We start from the raw sequence: 19,823 nt of genomic DNA on the forward strand, positions 1-19,823 counted from the left end.
TTTCAGAAACGGGCACAGCCACCCCAGCCTTTAGCCACCAGCACCCCGAGCAGGCAGAAGCCAGCAACACCTAGGCAAGACCCTCCACTTAGGACTCCCTGAAAGGTCAGAGGATGCCTCGCATTTTTTAACAATAACATATATTTTTTAATATTTATTTTTGATAGAGTGCAAGCAGTGGGGGGGGGGGCGGTGGCAGAGGAAGGGAGACAGAGGGTCCAATGGGGGCTCTGCACTGACAGCAGGGAGCCTAATATGGGGCTCGAACTCAGGAACCTAGAGATCATGAGCTGAGCCAAAGTGGTACGCTCAACTGACTGAGCCACCCAGGTGTCCCACAATAAAATATTTTTTGATCAAACAGTTTTTGCAGACACAGTGCTGCTGCACCCTTAATAGACTACAGTATAGTGTCGTGTGGTTTAGGGGGACATATCCAATCCCTAACGGGAGGGGCACAGTTCACAGAGAAAAGGAATTCTCCTCTCTCCTTATTCCTGCTTCTGAGATTTTCTGTCCAAATATTTTGGCTGTCCTCTTGGGACCTCAGTCCCTTAAGGGTTTTAGGATTTTGGAAATCAAGGTAAAGACCTTCCTTCCATCCTGCTTCCTTGTCCTACAGCATCCTTTCCCTGAGGTGCTGGACAAACAACTTAGTCACGTGAACCCAAGCAAGAGCAAAAGGAAAACGACAACAACAACAACAACAACAACAATCGGTCAATATCTCAAAGATGCTGTTTGCTACGTAGGTGAGCATCCTTCTTCCCGGGGGAGTGGAGAGGAGCTAGTGGGAAAGGATTCAGGGCTCCGGGACTCCAGCTGTGTCCTCCTTGGAGATAAAAGTTGACCACCAGCAGTTCTTTCCCTTAGCAAGTAAGGAGAGAGGGATAAACTTTTTGAAAAACACGTTTATTTTAAAATTTTACATCATCTTTGGATAATTCATGATCGGATCAGGCACGGTGCAGACAGTTCTGAGATCGAGGTCTCCAGACCAACGTGAACAGTTTCTGCGACTGAAGAGCCAGGGGACCTCATGATATAGGATGGAGCGATGGCTACTGACGAAGACACGACCCCCTCAAGACGGGGACTTTCCAAACGCAGCGTGCAGTCACCATTTCTAAATTATCTGTCGCAAACATTAAACATCTCACCAGACCAACAATAATACCCCTATCTTATCTGCAGTTTACTAGTTTCCATAGACAACACAGAATTAAATTAATTTGATCCCTTAGATGAATAATAACAATTAAAGCTAGCATCTACCCAGTGTAGTCTCATTGTCCACACCAACACCTACCTCCTGCTGATGGAATGCCACCTGCCTCTCACTGTGATTCAGAGATTGCAGCAAGCACGTCAAATCAGAACATAAAGCAATGTTTTATGGGCCCGGGCCTGGGGGCCCGGAGAGGGGAAAGACTCCCCACACAGCAAGAAGCGGCCCAAGTGCGCTGCCTATCCCCAAGCAGAGAGGTCAGAACTGCAAGCAGGGAGGAAGAGGAGGAGGAGGGGGGAGGAGGAGAAGGAGGCGGGGGAGGGGGATGGGGGGGGACACCCTCTGCACGTTCCACTGCCTCAGATGGTTTCCTGGGCACTCCAGGCAGGTGTCCCAATAGGAGAGTTAATTCCCTGATGATAGGACCCCCTCTCCGGCCTCCCTCAAAGCAAGGTCTTGCCCAGGTGTGAGCACACAGCAGGTCCTTAGAAAAGGAAGGAAGGAAGGAAGGGAGGGAGGGAGGAAGGAAGCCACCATGCGCAGGGAACCTGCTAGGACAGAACCAGGATAGGTGTTTCATGTAACCCTTATAACAGCCCTGTGAGGTAGGCTCATCACCCCCCCATTTTAAAGACGTGGAAACAGAGTCTCGGAGAGAATTCACCAATGGTGGCATGGCTGGTAAACGGGACGGGGGGAGCATCAATTTGAAAACCCGGGGCTTCTTCCTCTGGGTTCCTTCTACTCTTCTATAAACCAAGGGTTTGGCAGCAAGTGAGCCAGCTCCAGCTCCCAGACAGCTGTTCTAGAGCTCGAGCTTGAGGGGCCGTTGAGCACATAAGGCCAGGAGTCCAAACGCCTGGGTCTAGGAACCCTGGCTCTACAGCATTACTTTGTAACCCTGAGCGAGCGCTCTGCCTTCTCCACAGGGCAGGGCTGGCCTAGCCCAGTATGCTTCTCCACCAGGGAACGGGGTAGCACAACTACCCAGGAAGCCTGTTGGCAGACCAGGGTGCGAGGGCCTCTGTCTGGAGACTCTGATGCTGCACCGTTGCTGGAGGGCCAGAGGGCATGGCCGTCTGATATACCTTGTGAGAATCGGTTGTGATCTCTAAGGTTCTGACTTCTGAGAGCAACTTTAAATGCTAGGGAACCACATCCCCACTCCCTGAGAGACGTCCCGCAAAAGGCCCGGGAAGGTCAAAGAAATCATCAGATCGGGATACTGTTGTAAAGCAGAAAATGTTGAAAAATAATTTGAGAGAGAGAGAGAAAAAAAAAAAAACCCACTGCTTTAAAGGGGAAAACAAGAGGGCAGTCAGCAGTGGGCGCGCGGTGTGCAAATCCCACCGCAGGGTAGGGTCAGGCCAGGCTGAGCATGGACAAATCAGGTTTTTGGCATCTGGCTTGCCTGGTGTCTGCCAGGGGGCTGCACTCCCTGCCTCAGACGGGTTGGGGGGGGGGGGGGGGTCCTCAAAAAAATCATCTGAGCCCCTAAGTTCAGGCAGACCTTAGAGAATAAATGTGGGCAATAAAGGCAGAAAGGAAAACGCAACTCAAATGAGTCAAGCGTCTGCTTGGCCTGTTTCTCCTCTTCCTCTAAAATCTCCACAGCCCAGCTCAGAGAAGCCCTCTCCGACCAGCAGACAGAGCAAGTGTGTGACCCCTCCCGAGCTCGCAAGCAGCTGGAGGATGGAGCCTGTGCCCTTCTGTGCCTCTCATCGCCCTGTGGAGAGGATGTGCGTTCGGCAAGACCCTTTGCCCACAAGCACCCAGGTTAAGGACCCGCCAAACCAGCTAGAGCGACAGGAATGCCACCTCTCCCGAGGGCATGGAGCTTGGCAGCAGCTTTGTTCTAGAGGAATCGAGGATGTGTCCTACACTCCCTACCACCTACTGGTCCCCAGAGCCACCTTATTTATACCGGGGCAAATCATCATTTAGGAGAATTTCTTTAAAACACGAAATCAGTATCTAGGAGCAGATTTCAAGCAACAGAGAGTGCTGGTTTGTGAGAATAACGCCACTCCCGTGGGGAAAACAGCCCAGCTTTGGCAGCCCTGGGGAGAAAGGTGGATCCCGCATTTGCCTGTGTGTGGGAAGAATGCTAGGTGTGTGTGCACATGTGTGTGGCAGGAGTCTTTGGGGGTCACACACACACCTCTGCAGCTATGGGGCAGGCTGGACCTGGATGCTTGCTCTTGGGACTCCTGCAGCCCGAGGCTCTTGCTGACAGAAGGCCCACGGTGCAGGCTGTGATTGTTCGGGAATGTGATCCACCCACGCTCGGTGGAGAAGGGTGAGGGGACCTGACCAGGAAGCCCACGCTCAGCAGCGAATTCTCCGGAAGCCAGGCAGCGTAGCTTTCCCAAGCAGGTAAATGTCCTCATCTGTGCCCTGGTTGAGGTGTTTCACCAGATTCTTCTCAAAGAGTAGGGGGTGGTAGGCGCCCATCGTGCAGGCGCTGTCAAAGAACTTCTGGTAGTAGTAACACACGTCAGTCTTGCGCTTGGACGGGAGGAACTCATAAATATCCACCTGGTCACACAGCGTCATCATGATGATGATGCCTGCAAAGGGGAGCGGAGGTAAGTCCTGCCCAGCGACCCACCCCAGCATCCTGAGCTCGTGCGCCATGAGCCGGGCAGCTCAGGGACCCAAATCTGGGGAGATGTCTATCCGGGGTTTCTGTTTATTGCTGTGATTCCCAACCTGAGCTCTGCCAGTAGGCCAATCCCGCAAGCTGTTCCTCGGGATGTTGTGTCCTGTGTGCCTTTGTATCCCTGGCACCTAGGTCAGAGGCTGGTACGTGACAGGTCCCCCCCCCAAGCACTAGAGGACTGAAGCGCTCCACCGGTCACCGACTTATCGGGGCGAATGAGCTATATGCAGAGAGGACAAGAGGACTGAGGTGACGGGACCATCACATGTAGATAGTACTTTCTAGCACTTTTACATCCCACAGGAGCCTGGTGGATGGTGCTGATTGGGAGAAGTTGCTTCTTACAGTGCTTAGGGAGACGGACCTTCCCCTGGGCCGGGAGGAGGGCAGTGGGAACAGGAGCACACACGGTCTGTATCGCTGGGCTCTGCTCCTTTGGGCAGGAGATGCAGCCAAAGCGGTGTGGCCAGGCCGGTGCTCCCAGAACACTGTGCCAACAAGAGGCTGGAGACTCCTGCTACCACCCTCCTGTCCCCACCTGGCTCAGGCATCGCCTGCAGGACACGTCCCTCACCATCTGCCCCAAGGGGTGATCCGCCCACTCCTCCTACCACACAGGCTGTTGCCAGGATACAATAAGTTGGTGGCTCTCAGACCCCTCTGTCAGCCATAAGTATGGGGAGCGTTTGCGATGAAGCAGTTCTCACTGATAGCAAAACTGTAAACTGCTTAGCAGCAACTTTGTTCCAGAGGAATCAGCTATGGGGAAAGCCCTCTCTTGCTACCTCTGGTCTAATGCGGGGAAAAAAGACAGCTCTGCAACAAACTGATGAAGGCACAACGGAAGTGCTTCTAGAAATTACGGGAGGAAGCACTTCCTATGGGAGAGGTCTTCCACAAACTTCCTGAAAGCACAGGTGTGGGGCCTGGCAGGGGCCACTAAGGATGGGCACGAAGGGGGATTGGTGGTACAGGGGACCGCGTGGGCAAAGGCAGGGCAGTGGTGACGGGAAAGTGCTTTTCCAACCATTCCTGTTCCAAAGGGCTCCTGGAAGAGCCCCAAATGCACACATCTAAACGTTGAAGAAAAAAGTATGAAGAAGGTGTGATACTGAAATGGCCCCCATCCCTTTCTATAAGGAGTGCCTCTGACATTCAACACTGACTTGTTCATTAACTTAGGGTACAGTTTCCACAGGGCTATCCTATGCCAGACCCAGAAGAATGCATCAAACTCAGTCCCCACCCTGAAGTGGTTTGCATTCCAGAAGGAGAGCAGGCAAATCATGCAATGGGGGGTGGCAGGGGCCAGCCATCCAACCATCCATCCATCTTTCTGTCCATCCATCCCCAGGGAAAGGGGTCCCCTGCGGGGGCTCAGAGGAGAGTTTCCCTTCCATGCATCCGAGAAGAAAGTATGAAGCCAGCATTCAGGACCGTCTGGACTCAGACCTCAGCCCACCCTCACCAGCTCCCTCAGCTCCATTCATGACGCCTAAACCAATAAAGCTGCACAGCTCATTCCTCTATCAGGAACATAACTGGGGCACTCACTGGATTAAACAAATTTTTGAAATCCAGAATAAAGTATTACTGAGTCTTGATTTTTCCTCGGATGCCAATATGGCTCAGCAGAACATTATTAGTGATCCTGTTTTTATTTAAAATGTTTGATATTTCACTCAGCACCAAATCTTGCATTCGTTGTGGTTTTGAAGAGAGTCTGTATTGATGTTATTTGTTACTGAAATTTTTTGGTGCTCCCTTAAACTGTACACCTGAGGCAAGTGTCTTCCTCGCCTCATCTTCCAAATCCCAGCCCTGCTCTTCTGCTTTCCTGCCCAGCCCCCACCACCAAATCTGCCCCTTGCCCAGGCCTGGGCTGACGCCACCCCTCCACAAAGCTCCCTCCTGGCACAACCGGGCAGCTGCTCCCTCCTGGCCTTGGACGCCTGACTGAACTCCACCACCAAAGACCCTAATGGAGAAGGATTCTATCTTCCGATCTCTGGATCTTAGCTAGAACTTGGCACAGTATACAAATACAACAAAAACCTAGCAGTTGTTTGGTGAGCAAAGAAACGAATGAACGAATGAGGTCCCAGAAGAGCGCTAACCGCTTCTAGAAACAAACACGAGAGGTCTTTCCCCAGATGCGGACTCACCAAGCATCCCAGAGGATGGGGGGTTGGGCTGAATCTCCTCCGGAGAGACTTCTTGAATGATGTCCCACAGCTCCCAAGGCATCTGGGGCCTGAGGATGTAAAAGGGCTGATCGGGATGAAGCTTGCGATAACTCTTGTAGTTCTCAAAGAAGCTGTAGTCAGGGCTCTGGTACCACTGAAAGAGAAGGAAATGGTCTTCTCAAGGAGAGGGATGTGCCTCGGCTCGGAGCAGATTCCAGACTCCTCCACATCACAGCACTCACTTGATAGCACAGGGGACCCAGCACATAGCCTATGCTCACAGGGGATTCTGAGCCTGGTGACCCTGGAACAGCCTCAGACTTCAGGATCATAATCTCTGGGAAAGCTTCCAGAGCTCAAAGGGGCCCTTGGCACCGTCTAACCCCACCTCTAAGGGGGCGAAAACTGGGGCACAGCTTGCCACATCTGGGGGTTCAAAGTCCCTGTCCTGACCCTGGCCAACTTCTGCTTTCAGGGAGATCAGTGCCAAACTGCGGGGGCTGAGGTGGTGAGGGTACCAGGGGTCACCAGAGCCTGTCGGCTACTGCCGGGTCTGACTCCAGAATCAAGTGTCCCCAGAGGGTCCCCAAGCACCCCGTCCTTCTGCCCTAAAGCCATTCTCCTGTGGCACTGAAGCCACATCAGGGAGAGGCCAACCGACGTGCAGGACAAACAGCGAGAGCGCCAATCTGGAGAGGCTGAGGAGCCAGCAGGCCCGAGACTTCTGTCGCCTTTCTGAAAGAGTGCCCCCTGCTTAGTAAACCAAGCCCTGGGACAGGCGACTTCCCCTCTCCACAGTCCAGTCTCCTCACCTGCAAAAGGGAAATAACCACGCTTCTACCTACTTCCCTGTGTTGTTACGAGAGTGAAATGAAGAATTCTGGAGACCGGAAGTAGGTCAAGCATGGTGATTCTGTCATAGGAGTAAGAGTAACCATTGTCTATTCCTGCTGATCTGCATCAGAAATAACTGAATTAGGGGCGCCTGGGTGGCTCAGTCAGTTGGGCATCCGACTTCGGCTCAGCTCAGAGCCTGCCTGCTTCGGATTCTGTGTCTCCCTCTCTCTCTGCCCCTCCCCTGCTCATGCTCTGTCTCTCTCTGTCTCAAAAATAAATAAAAAACATTAAAAAAATTAAAAATTTTTTGAATTAGATGAACACAACCCCACTCCAGTGAGAAATTCGGGCCCTGTTACTCCTGATCCATACCATAATTAAGAGATGAAAACACGGCACCATGGGGCAGGGCGCGGAGGGCACTGGTATAGGACGGGAATACTTCCGCGCTGCTATTCCGGATGAAGTGTGTTGTCCTCAAACTGAAAGAGCCAGTCCTCAGGGATGGCCCAGATGACTCTCAAACCCAGGAACTCAGGGACATCTACAGGCAAACAGAAGACTCATCCCTACCTCCCATGGATACCCACTTACCTTTGGGATATCTGAATGGTAAACAGATGGGTCCCACACAATTAGGATTCCCTCGTTGTACAAACTGTCTTTGAGGAAGCGCCCTTCAGTGGTGACCAACTGCAAGAAGAAGCAGCAAACTGTCACCTGGATGTCAACATGTAAACATTCTGCTTGTGGTAGTAACTGACAGGTCACAAGTACCACCTGAGGCCCCAGGGCCCGTGAGGCTTCTAAGTTTCGGTGCAGCACTTAAATTTCAATGCCATATGAGATCAGCTGTCAACACTCACCCTAAAAGGCACATGTTGCCCAGGTGGAAACTGAGACGAACAAATGGCGGAAATCAAATCAAGAATTGTTTGACAATAAAAGCCAGAATCACAATAATCCCTCCCCACCTCGACCACTCACCATCACGAGGGGGAGACCTAATCAGTGTCACTGCAATGTCTCAAGAGCAACTATGTGAAGTTGGGTGGTCTGTGTACAACCCAGGGAACACCAACTTGTCATTGGCCTCGGAGGTCATTCAGCCATCTCGTCGCCCCCAAACCTCCCCCAAAGGTAGGAAGGCCCTGGAAGCCTGAAGAATATAACCCCACTTCCTCAGCATATCTTTGAGACAAGAAATATTAGTGGTGGGGATTATGTAGTTGCACTGGGTGTCAAGGAGTCCCCAGACAGTCACAGGGGGCCAGGGTGAGTATGGCCATGAGGTGAGTGAGTGGTTAAGGGACAAATAATAGCAGGCCAAGCCAGGGAAGGGGGGTGTAGGGAGAGGGAAGGTGTCCCAGACAGAAAAAGCAATGTGTGCAAATCCCCAAATGTGAGATTATGTGAAAGAGACTGCTGGGCATCACCCAATATTCATCCCTTCTTTCTTCCTTGGAAACAAACATTTCTGCTTGCCTCAATACAGGGCTATCTAAAATAAAGACTACCTGAAATAAAAATGTCCCAGCTTCTCTTACAGCTAAGCATGGCCACGTGATAAAATTCTGGCCGAGGGTGTGGGAGCAAGTGTGACTTGCAGAAGTGTCCTTAGAGGCAAAGTCATGCCTTTCCTTGTTCATTCCTCTTTCCTGCTGGCCCAAAGTAGATGTGATGGCTGGAGCTTCAGCAGTCATCTTGGACTGTGGAGTTGAAGCCCCAGGACTGAAGGGCAAATACACAAGGTAGCAGGAGCCTGGGTTCCTGACACACTGGAACATCATAACGGCCCTGAAATGTCTACCCTTGGACTTCTTTTACATGAGACAGAAATACATTTTTATCTTGTTAACCTAGTGTTGAGGGGTGGGAAGAGTGTTCCTGGCACTTATAAACAAACTTAGTTCTACTTAGTACAGTGAGGAGCTTGTCTGGGAATTGCAGGTTGTCCAGTGCAGCTAGGATACAAAGGGAGAGCTGGAAGGTACTAGAAAAACGTAAGCAGGGACCATGCCAGGGAACTTAGGGTTTCTTCAGTAGATTATGGGACCCGTGAAGTCTTTTAAGTGAGAAGGATCTCAACAGACTAGTGTCCTGGAGTCTCTAGAGTTTCAGAGAAAGGAGACCAGGCAGAAGCTGCTGCTGAGGCCTAAGAAATGATGGAGAAGGAATGACGACAAAGAGTTACAACTGTCAGCTATAGACCTGCAGACTCGTTGGGTGTTGAAAGTGAAGGAAAGGGGGCTAAGGGTGACTTCCAGACCTCGGGTCATTTCCTAAAATGGTAACATGGAAAGAAAAGCAATGGGCATGTGCCACTGGGGGCGAGGCAGGGATGTGAAGTTCAAGGATGAGACAACTGGCCTTGAGTTCCACAGCTGAGGACCACAGGAACTAGGAACTGAACCCACATCTTCTGACTTAAGGGCGGTCCTCGGTCTGTGAGGAACATTGTTAAGTCCCGGCACAGATATTCAGTGCTGTGGTCCAAAGGCAGAGCAGGTGTCCCAACAAGCTGGTGGCAGGAAGGCCCAGGGAGCAGCGGCCAACCTCCCGCTGTTTTATACTTGTCTTCAGAATTCTACTGCTTCACTCCCTATTCCCATCCTTCTCCACCTCAAAGCAGCAGGTATATTGAGAGCATAAGTCTTTTCCTGAGCCATGCTTCTTTCTATGCAGAGTACTGACACCAGGTGATGTATGGGTACTCAGGAGGATTAGAGAGAACTGGAATTTTTAAGATGTCTCCAGCCCCTCTCCAGTAATCTTCTTAGTACACAAAGCAGGATGCAGGTGGAGCCAAGTTCTGGCACCCTAAGACTTTGCCACCATCTGTGGCTTCACTGTCCTCAGAAATCCCAAGCGAGCTGCTCAAAAGTCTTCTCCTTTACGATAAAGGAGAACAACAACGATAGCAGCAGATGCCCTTTAATGATGTTTACTACAAGCCAGGTACTTTCCATACAGTATCTCAGTTCATCTTCGCAAGAACCCCTGGAGGTAATTATTAATATGCTCATTTTATAAATAAGGAAATAGACACAGAGATGCTAAGAAACTCACCCAAGCCATCTTGCTAGTAAGCAAGGGGTCTGAACTAGAGCCCTTTTGTCTGGCTCCAGAGCCCATACTTCTGACCTACATACTGCACTGCCTCCCACAAAGAGGGCAGGGGTGGGTCACCCATGGGTCTTGGGAGGAGATGTCAAAGAAAGCATTTGATGAGGGACATAGACATGTCAATGGGAACGTTGCTTCTTGTGTGAGTTGTAGCAAGTCACAGCGGGAAGATCCTCGAGGGACGAGATCCAAATCTGTCATTTTCAGAGGAGTAAACTGAGTTCCGTAGAGAAAACAGACTTGTCCAAGGCTACCAAGTGAGCTTGGGACAGAGCCAGAACCAGAGTCTAGAGGCTGGCTCCTCCCCGAGTGTCTGTTTTTCCCCCACAAGGCTATATTCATAAACCACGAGGCCCTTAAATAAGTGAGCACACCAACAGGGGCCGGGCCACCCTCAGTTCTCACCACACATGGTGGGGAAATGGCCATTCACCCAAGCCACTTGATGAGGCAAATGACAAAGCAGGACAGTAAGTGCTAGTTTATCCAGAGGAGGAACAGAAAGTGAACACAGCCAGGACCTGTGTGGGGAGAGGGAAGAAACTAGCAAAGCACTCCTCAACCTTACATGGACCGGGCTCTGTACTTACCACATTAATTCTGCTGTGAGATTTAAAGATGTCCTCAAAGACAAGAGAGCCTCAAAACTGCTTGGGCAAGTGGGGCAATGCTTCATGTCTAATCCACTCTGTGGTCTTAGGAGGGCAGCTGCCCCTCTCCAGGCTAAGGTAGCTTATTTATAGGACATTATCACCCTGTAAGGCCCTGCATGACCAGCCATGCCTGGACAGCATCTCAATCTGTCATGTTTTCATTTGCAGCAGAAGGCACACGGGAGAGAATCAAAGTGTTTCCAAATGCTCCTGTACTTAACCTCATGCAGAGTCTGACCTGAGTTCAAGGGATCCCAGGAGCCTCATGATGAGGAAAATAAGTCACTGCCATAGCAACGGAGCCCCAAGGAACACCTGCCAGGAAAAGGTTACACCAGGGAGATGGAAACCTGTTTAAAATACTCTCTCCAGTCACAGAGTAAGAAATGGTCACTGCGGAAAGTTAGAAAAGACAAGAATATACACATATATCTATATATGGAAGAATAAAATAATAACCCCAATCATTGCATTCTGCAGATCTTACCTGAATGGTTTTTATTCTTCCCAAATCTTTCTTCCCTCAGTTATGGACTGAACTTTGTATGTTGAAACCCTGACCCCCAACTGGACTATATTGGAGATAGGGCCTTCAGGGCAGTAATTAAGGTTAAATGAGGTCACAAGGATAGATCCCTAATCTGAGAAGATTGATATTCTTACAAGAAAAGGAAAAGATGCCAAAGATCTCTTTCTCTCCACATGCACACAGGGGAAAGACCACATGAAGACATAGAGAGACGGTGGCCATCCACAGACCAGGAAGAGAGCCTTTATCAGAAACCAACCTTGATGGCACCTTGATCTTGTAGCTCTGGCCTCCAGAATTGTGAAAAAACAAATCTCCGTAGTTTAAGCCACCCTACCTGGTGGCTTGTTACCTGGTACTTTGTTATGGCAGGCCTAGGAAACTAATATACTGTGTGTGTGTGTGTGTGTGTGTGTGTGTGTGTGTGTGTGTACTGATATCTTAACTACAGAGTCTAGACTTAGTCATTTTGTTAAACTCACACAGCAATTAAAGTCAATGTCTTCTTATTTATCCCTCACAGTATTTCCCAGCCCCAAACAGAGTATGAAAAGGAAGCTCTTAGGTTCCATAACTAGCCCAAGATCACACAGCCAGGAACGGATGGAGCTTGGATGCAAATCAAGGCCTGTCTGATCTTTTCCCACTGCACTAGACAACCTTCATTCAAAATAATAAGGGATAACAAAAGAAAGAGTGTGTTCTAGCTGATTTGCGAATTTGCCAGAGTCACAAAGGGGGTTAGTGCTATAGGGAGACAAACAAAGGGTGGTCAGCGTCTTGAGTAGATATGAGAAATGAAGTCTTGACCATGGTAAACTGGACCTGGACAGGAGGTGCCCAGGGCACCTCAAATGGAAAGCCACCAAGTCAGAGGGGCCTGAATTCTACCAGGCATCCCAGGAAGTCATCAAAAGAACCATAAGTATGGGGCGCCTGGGTGGCTCAGTCAGTTAAGTGGCCAAATCTTGATTTCAGCTCAGGTCATGATCTCAGGGTCATGAGACTGAGCTTCAAGTCGGGCTCTGCATTGGGTGTGGAGCCTGCGTAAGAGTCTCTCTCTCTCCCTCTGTCCCTCTTCCCTGCTCGCTCTGTCTCTAAGGAAAAAAAAAAGCCCCTTTCTGGAAGGGTAGATGACAACCACTTCCTGCCTTTTATAAGTGGGGTATGAGGGGATCATTTATTTTTTGTCCTTTGCCTATGGGGTATCTGGCCAGTCACGCAAGAAAATTGATCTGGCTCTCGCTGCACTGCCCCAAAAGTAGGAGCTTGGGCAAAGATGGATCAATGCATTCATTATGTACTATGAAGTATTTAAATAAGAAATCTGTCTCTAATCCAGAACACCGTGTATGCATATATTCAGGATAAAACGAATAATGATCAAACATTTAAAATGCAACAGATAAGTCTAGAATGAACTGGAATATCTTGTTATGCCAGAAGATACAGAGTGATAAGAAAAATGATAAGAGCATGTATGTCATGGGGAAACAAGAGCTAGCTTGAAGGAACTCCCACTGGCCAAATCTGAAACCATGTGAATGCCAAAGTAATTCGGAACACTGATGAATTACAAACCATTGAAAAAAAAATACGGAATCCATGAGTTCTTACCAATAAAACATAGAGAAAGAAAGGAGAGGCGGGAGGGAGGAAATAAATGGGAGGAGGAGAAGTGAGGGTTACACTTACAGTAGAATTCTGAGTGCCAACCCAGTGATGCGGGGCAGGGAGAGCTATAGTTAGAAAGTACCATTTTGCAACCATCACAGTAAAGACTGGTTCAGGCAAAAGTGAGTCATGAATGCGAAATATAGGAGGAAATTTTGATGAGGAGCGAGACAGTGGCACAATATTCAAGTGTTCATCCACAGACCATAAAGGAAAAAGAATAAATGTTATGTGTATGTGTATCCCGATCCTGGACTGGCTCTTGTACTAAAAGAAAAAAAAAATGCCATAAAAGACATTATTAGGTCAATTAGGAAACAGATCTGTCTGGAATGCAGACAGATTAAAGTATGTTACCAGTGTAAATGTATGAAGTTCATAACTGTACTTTGGTTGAGTAAGACAATATTCTCATTCTTAGGAAATACAGACTGAAGTGTGTATTAACTTAGTCTGCTCAGGCTACTATAACAAAATACCAGAAACTGGATGCCTTGAACAGCAGACATTTATTTCTCACAGTTCTGGAGGATGGGTAGCCCAAGACTGAGGTACCAGCACATTTGGTTTCGCAGTGAGAACCCACCTTGTGGCTTGCAAATGGCTGCTTTTCTCCGTGTCCTCACCTGGTGGAATGAAAGTGAGCTCTGGTCTCTCTCTCTCTCTCTCTCTCTCTCTCTCTCTCTCTCTCTTTCTCTCCCTCCCTCCCTCTCTTTGTTCTTATAAGGCCACTAATCCCATCATAGAGACCCTACCCTCAAGACTTCATCTACATCCAGTCATCTCCCAAAAGCCCCACTGCCAAACACCATTGCACTGGAAGTCAGGGCTTCGACAGATGAATTCAGGAGAGACACATTCAGTTCATAACATTCTGTCCCTGGATCCTCCAAAATCACATCCTTCCAACATGCAAAATACATTAATTCCACCCAACATCACCGGATGCCTCAACTCACTCCAACATCAACTCTAAAAGTCTAAAGTCCTACGTCTCATGTAAATATCTAAATCACGTAAGGGTGAGGTAGTTCATCCTGAAGCAAAACTCTTTTCCAGCTGTGAACCCATGAAACCAGAAAAGTTATGTCCTTCCAAAATACAATGGTGGGACGGCATAGGATGGACATTCCCATTCCCAAAGGGGGAAATCCGAAGGAAGGAAGAAAGAGGTAACAGGTCCCAAGGAAGGCCAAAACCTAGCAAAGTAAATACCACTAGATGCAGAGGTTTGAGAAGAATCATCTTTGGGGCTGGGCCTGGGTGGTTCAGTGGGTTAAGTGTCCAAATCTTGGTTTCAGCTCAGGTCATGATCTCACAGTTCATGGGTTTGAGTCCCGCATTGGGCTCTGTGCTCACAGTGCAGAGCCTGCTTGGGATTCTGTCTCCCCCACTCTCTCTGCCCCTCCCTGCTCTCTCTCTCAAAAATAATTAAATAAACATTTTAAAAAATCCTCTTTGGTTCAATGTCATGCCTCATGGACCCACTGGGGCCAGTCAGGAGTCATACCCCCAAGGCTCTGAGTAGCTGTCATCTGGCCTAATAAAACCACAGCAATGCCCCCCTCCCACCTTTGAAACCAAGGACGCAGCCCTGATGATTTCTGAATCACATTTGGGATCATGCTTTTCCTGCTGTAAGGCACAATGACAGTTTGCAGCCAAAGAGCTCTGTGGTCTGGTCCTGTAGTATCTAAGAAGCCCAGGAGCCTTCCTTCACTTCGTCCTGTATCCGTTTCCTTCAGCTCAAGCTGGCAGTGTTTCTGCTGAGGTGGCTGATTAGCTCTGTGGTTCACACCCTTGCTGATCTCTTTATCAAGTGGTCTTGGGCCACCCCTTAGTTTCCTCTTCAGAACAAGCTTTCTCATTTTTTTGCAGTATAGATAAGCCAAGAATTTTCAAATCTTTAAGCTCTGTTTCCTTTTTGCTAAACAATTCCTTTTTAAATTCATTTTTGTCTACTCCTATCTCACTGAAAGCAGTCAGGAGAAACCAAGCTACTCCTTCAACATTTTGCTTAGAAATCACCTTAGATAAATATCCAACTTCTTTGCTCAAAAGTTCTACCTTCCACAAAACATTAGTACTCAGTCAAAATCTCTGCCACTTTATAATAAGGATCACTTTTTCTCCACTGTTCAATAACATGTTCCTCATTTCCACCTGAGATCTCACCAGAATGGCCTTTAATCATCCATATAACCTGCCAGCATTCTGTTCACGATTATTTCCATATTCTCTAGAAAGATAGAAGCTATCTCTCCAGCTCCCATCTTTTTTTAACTTTTAATGTTTATTTTTGAGAGAGAGAGAGAGAGCGCGCACATGTGCACAAGCAGGGGAGGGGCAGAGAGCGAAGGAGACAGAGGATCCGAAGCAGGCTCTTCACTGACGGCAGTGAGCCTCATGTGAGTCTCAAACTCAGGAACCATGAGATCAGAACCTGAGCCACAATCAGATGCTCAACCAGCTGAGCCACCCAGGCACCCTGGCTCTCCTCTTTTCGAGTCCTCACCAGAATGTCCCTTAGCATCTTTAGTTCAAGCATGCCCTCCAAATCTCCTCCAGCTTCTGTCAATTGCCCAGTTCTAAAGCCACTACACATTGTTAGGTTTTCTTATAGCTGCACCCCACTTCTCAGTACCAACAAATCTTAGCTCAGGCTGCTATGACACAATACCATAGACTGGATGGCTTAAGCGACAGGCATTTACTTCTCATGGTTCTAGAGGCTGGGGAAGTCCAAGGTCAAGGCGCCAGCAGATTTGGTTCCTGGTAGAGCTGCCCATCCTGGCTTGTAGACAGCCACCTTCCTCACATGGCAGATATATCACGGGGACCCACACTCAAGACCTCATCGAAATATATTTATCTCTGAAAGACCCCATCCCAAACACAATCACATTGAAGGTTAGAGCTTCAACAAATGAGTTGATATAGTGGGGGGGAGGGGTATAAACTTTCTGTCCTCAGGAATTAATGTCTACAATATATACAACTTACTCTCAAATGAAAACCTATTCTGAAGAATGAAAAGAGCAGATGATATAGCAATGGGGTAAAATGAAAAAGTAATAGGGTCCGGATAAAGGCTATACAGGCAATCTTGGTTTTGGTCATATTATTGCAACTTTGCTGAAAGTTTCAAGTATTTGCAAATACAAAGCTCAAAAAAATTTTTTTAAAGAATTTGGAGAAGTTTGGAGGCAGTCCACTGAAGGAGCAGAAGGTTCTCTGGACTATACTCAACAAATATTTATTGCACACCGACTACATAATGGGCACTGGTCCAGGCATTTGGGTTTAAGAGTGAACCAAACAGACAAACGCGCCTCCTCTTGGAGCCCATACGCCATGGTGGGAGAGCCAGGCAATAAATGAGATGGATAACCAGGATGATGGTAGAGATAGGCGTGGACTGGGAAGGCACCAGCAGGGAGCCAGGGAAGAGCCTGACCCAGCTGTGACGAGGCCTTCGTTCATCCTGCACGGGTCTGCCATTACCCTATGTGGGTTGTGCGGACCACCTTTTCTTCCTGGGCCTCGGTCATCCTGTTTGGAAAATGAAATGACCCCACAAGATCGTGGGCTCCACAAGCACAGGGAACATGTCTGTCTCTGTTTTACTGCTGTTGCGGGCTGCTGAATTCCAGCTCCCTTCACAGAGGCTGGCACGGAGCAGGTAATCAATGAGAATTTGTGGCATGAATTCGTGGCTAGTTGATCTCCAAAGTCCTTTTACGCCCTGTGAATTCCAATACAAAGGATGTCCTATCACATCAGACATCACACCGGATTCTGTAGACATTAAAAGGATAATGAGGGAATATTATGAACAACTTTAGGCCAATAAATTCAATAACTCAGAAGAAACGAACAAATGCCTTGAAAGACACAAACTACCAAAGCTCAGTCAAGAAGGAACAAGTAACACGATTAGCCCTAAGTCTATTAAAGAAATTGAATTTGTAGCTAAAAAAAACTTCCCACATGGTAAATTATAGGTCCAGATGGCTTTATTGGCAAAACCTACCAAAATTCAAGAAGAAAAAAAAAAAAAAAGAAAAAGAAGAATACTAGTTCTACACAAACTCTTCCAGAAAATTGGCAAATGAACCTTGATCCAAATCCCACCTCTAACGTTTCCTTTCTGCTCTCCCCTGAGCAACTCACTGAGACTCTTCGAGCCTTGGTGTCCCCACTGAAATGGCCTCACTGAAATGGTGCTCATACCAACCTGGGCCTGAAACAAGTATTGAACAACTGGCACAGGCTATGGTCTCAGGATAAGCCCCTGTATGTGATCAGAGAACGTCCCAGTTGAAATCCAATCAGCACACATTCTGGCCATGCACGCGATGTAGGCTTTCTCTCCCCAGCCTGGAAGAACTTCGTAGGCAAACCTACCATAGCCTTAAACTAAAATATTTACAGGATGGGGGTTTACGTCTTCACTAATCATCTGGAAGAGGTGCCTAAGAAGAGGGCAGCCTCCCAGATCCAAGAGACTTTGCAGGGCTCCTCCGTGCTCTCTCTTCTCGATCACTGCCGCCTACCAGTCTGGAGATCATACCTATTCTCTCCGAGGTCATACTCTCCAGCCCCAAAGTGCCCAGCATGGCCTGGAAATCCTGCTCTGTTCCTCTAGCTGGCCCCTTCCTCTGCTCTCCTCTTTGCTTTCTTTGCTTAAACTTCCTCTACAGAAATCCCTCTTCCCCTCAGCCTCCCTACAAAAAGCCTCCTTTTCTTTACATCCTCCTTTGCAGAGAAAAAAGAAGCCCTTTCATCCTTCCACTATAAACCACCTCCAGCTACACTTTTCCTAGGCTTCCCTTCTGACTCCGTCCCATGGGGCTTGATCCTCAACTGGGCTTTGGATCAACTCCCTCCTCCCCATGATTTACTTATTATCGCCTCTTTTTACTATATTCACTTCCTCCCTCTATTAACTGGTTTCTCCTCACTGACTTAAAACTTTTTTTTTATTGTGGTAAAATACAACATAAAATGATCCATTTTAACCATTTTTAAGCGTACAGCACAGTGACATGAAGTCAATTCATGCTGTTACACAACCGTTGCCACCCTCCATCTACACAACTTCCTCATCTTCCCAAACTGAAACTCTACACCCATTAAACAATAATTCCTCCTCCCCACCCCAGGATCCAGAAACCACCGTTCTACTTCCTGTCTCTATGAATTTGACTCCTCTAGGAACCTCATGTAAGCGTAACCACGTAGCACGTGCCCTCTTGTGACTCCCTTCCCACTGTCTTTTAAACGTACTCCATTCTCTCCAATCTAAAGAATGAGAAGAACAGAAACTGGTCCTGGAGCCTTCGACCCTCTACAGCTATCGTCCTACTTTGCTTCTGCCCTTCAGAGCCAGCCTTCGTGAAAGAACTGTCCACATTTGCCTTTCCCACTCACCCTTGACCCTATGCTCCAATGTGGTTTCTGGCTTCACCACTCTCCCCGACAGCTGCTGTTGAAGGTGCTGGGTGGCCTCGCTTTTGCCAATGAGAGAAGAGTGTTTTTCAATCTTTACCTCTGTTGGCCTCAGCAGAGACAGTGCTGATGACCTCCTCTTTCTATTTTTGTTACCCAAAGCCCTGCGTAGAACTTCTGCCTACACCCTGTCCCTCATGCTCTCATCCGGCCCCGCTGTTTCATCGCCTCACGGATAAAGATGACTCGCAAATTCCCACGTCGGGCCCAGAGCCCTCCACTGAACTCCAGCCCCCTCTGTACAGCTGCCTGCTTGACATCTCTTCACAGGTATCTACCAGGCAGCTCCGATCAACCCTATCCAGAGCCATGGTTTCTATCCTACCCTCCTCTCTGACCCTAGCCCTCACAACCCAAAACGTCTTCAAGTTACTTACAATCCCTGTGACTTCCGGCCGGCCAGCCACACAAGCCCGGTACCACCTGCTGCCCCTCTCCCTTCACCCCTCACTAACACCTGTGGACCACAGATGCCAAATAGCTCTTGAACCTGTTCTCTTCCCACCCTCCCCCTCATTTCTACTCTGCGGCAACTACCGGCATTTCATTAACTGTGGCGAACTGTGCCTCCTAACTGTGCCTCTCTCCACGCGCTGCAGGGCCTCTGCTCAGACGGATGCCGGCGATGTTTGCCAAGCGCAAGTCTGGTCATGCCGCCGAGGATACTCCTGACCACAGCGCCTTGGCTCGGAGCACCCTTACGTTTGTTCAGCCTCAGCGCTCACCACACCCCCATGCGCATTACTCCCTCCCCGGGCCCTCGCCTTCCCCTGTCCCCTTCCACACATGGCCTTACCCAGGCTGTTGCCTCTTCGTGAGAGGCCCCAGCCCTTCTCATCCTCTATGCCTACACAGCTGTGTCACCCCCTCGCAACTCCTGATATCCCTGATCAGGGAAAATTTCCCTCTGTGGGCCCTGGTAGCACTTTGATCCTGTCCTCTGCAGTTCTCTGTTGCAACTTTCTATGTCCCTGCATGACGATTGTATCTGTAGGCAGCACATGAAAGGGCCCACTGTATCCCCCAAGCCCATCTCAGTGTCTGCCCACGTAAACGTAAGAGTGGCCATCATCCATCGATGTATGTGCCGGGTACGAGGTGCTCGGCATGGTGTTCTGGCTTATTCTCCATAACGACCTTGTGCTGTGAGGAAGGTACTATTATCCTCCCCTCTCCACAGAGGAACAGACGGAGGAGGCTTAAGTAACTTCCACAAGATCATTTAGCCACTACGAAGCAGAGCGGGTTTCAACCCTAGGTGGCTCTACATACCGCCTCCTACCTTCCACTCAGTACTGCCCATAGTTGTGAAAGGGGATGATGGGAGGGAGAGAAGGAAGCAGAATAAACATCTCTCCTGGATATTCAGGAACCATCTTACATAGAAGTACAGGTTAAGCCTTAGCACTTCCTGAGG

The 19,823-nt window shown here is 48.8% G+C and overlaps 1 protein-coding gene across 5 annotated transcripts in view; it reads right to left on the bottom strand.

The window, feature by feature from the left end:
• Positions 1-893: 893 nt before the first annotated feature.
• The window catches only part of ST6GAL1 (ST6 beta-galactoside alpha-2,6-sialyltransferase 1), a 119,445-nt gene continuing 100,515 nt past the window's right edge, over positions 894-19,823 (bottom strand). For all 5 annotated transcript variants that reach the window (XM_019463464.2, XM_019463461.2, XM_019463462.2 and 2 more), the window contains 3 exons: positions 7,508-7,606; positions 6,056-6,230; positions 894-3,798 (listed from right to left, as the gene is read on the bottom strand). In XM_019463464.2, the coding sequence (XP_019319009.1) occupies positions 3,557-3,798; positions 6,056-6,230; positions 7,508-7,606 (516 nt within the window). In that variant the 3' untranslated portion in view covers positions 894-3,556. The remainder of the gene's footprint in view (positions 3,799-6,055; positions 6,231-7,507; positions 7,607-19,823) is intronic.

Source organism: Panthera pardus, unplaced genomic scaffold (assembly GCF_024362965.1).
Source record: "Panthera pardus isolate Hobbes unplaced genomic scaffold, ASM2436296v1 HiC_scaffold_16, whole genome shotgun sequence".
In the NCBI taxonomy this organism is placed as follows: Eukaryota; Metazoa; Chordata; class Mammalia; order Carnivora; family Felidae; genus Panthera; species Panthera pardus.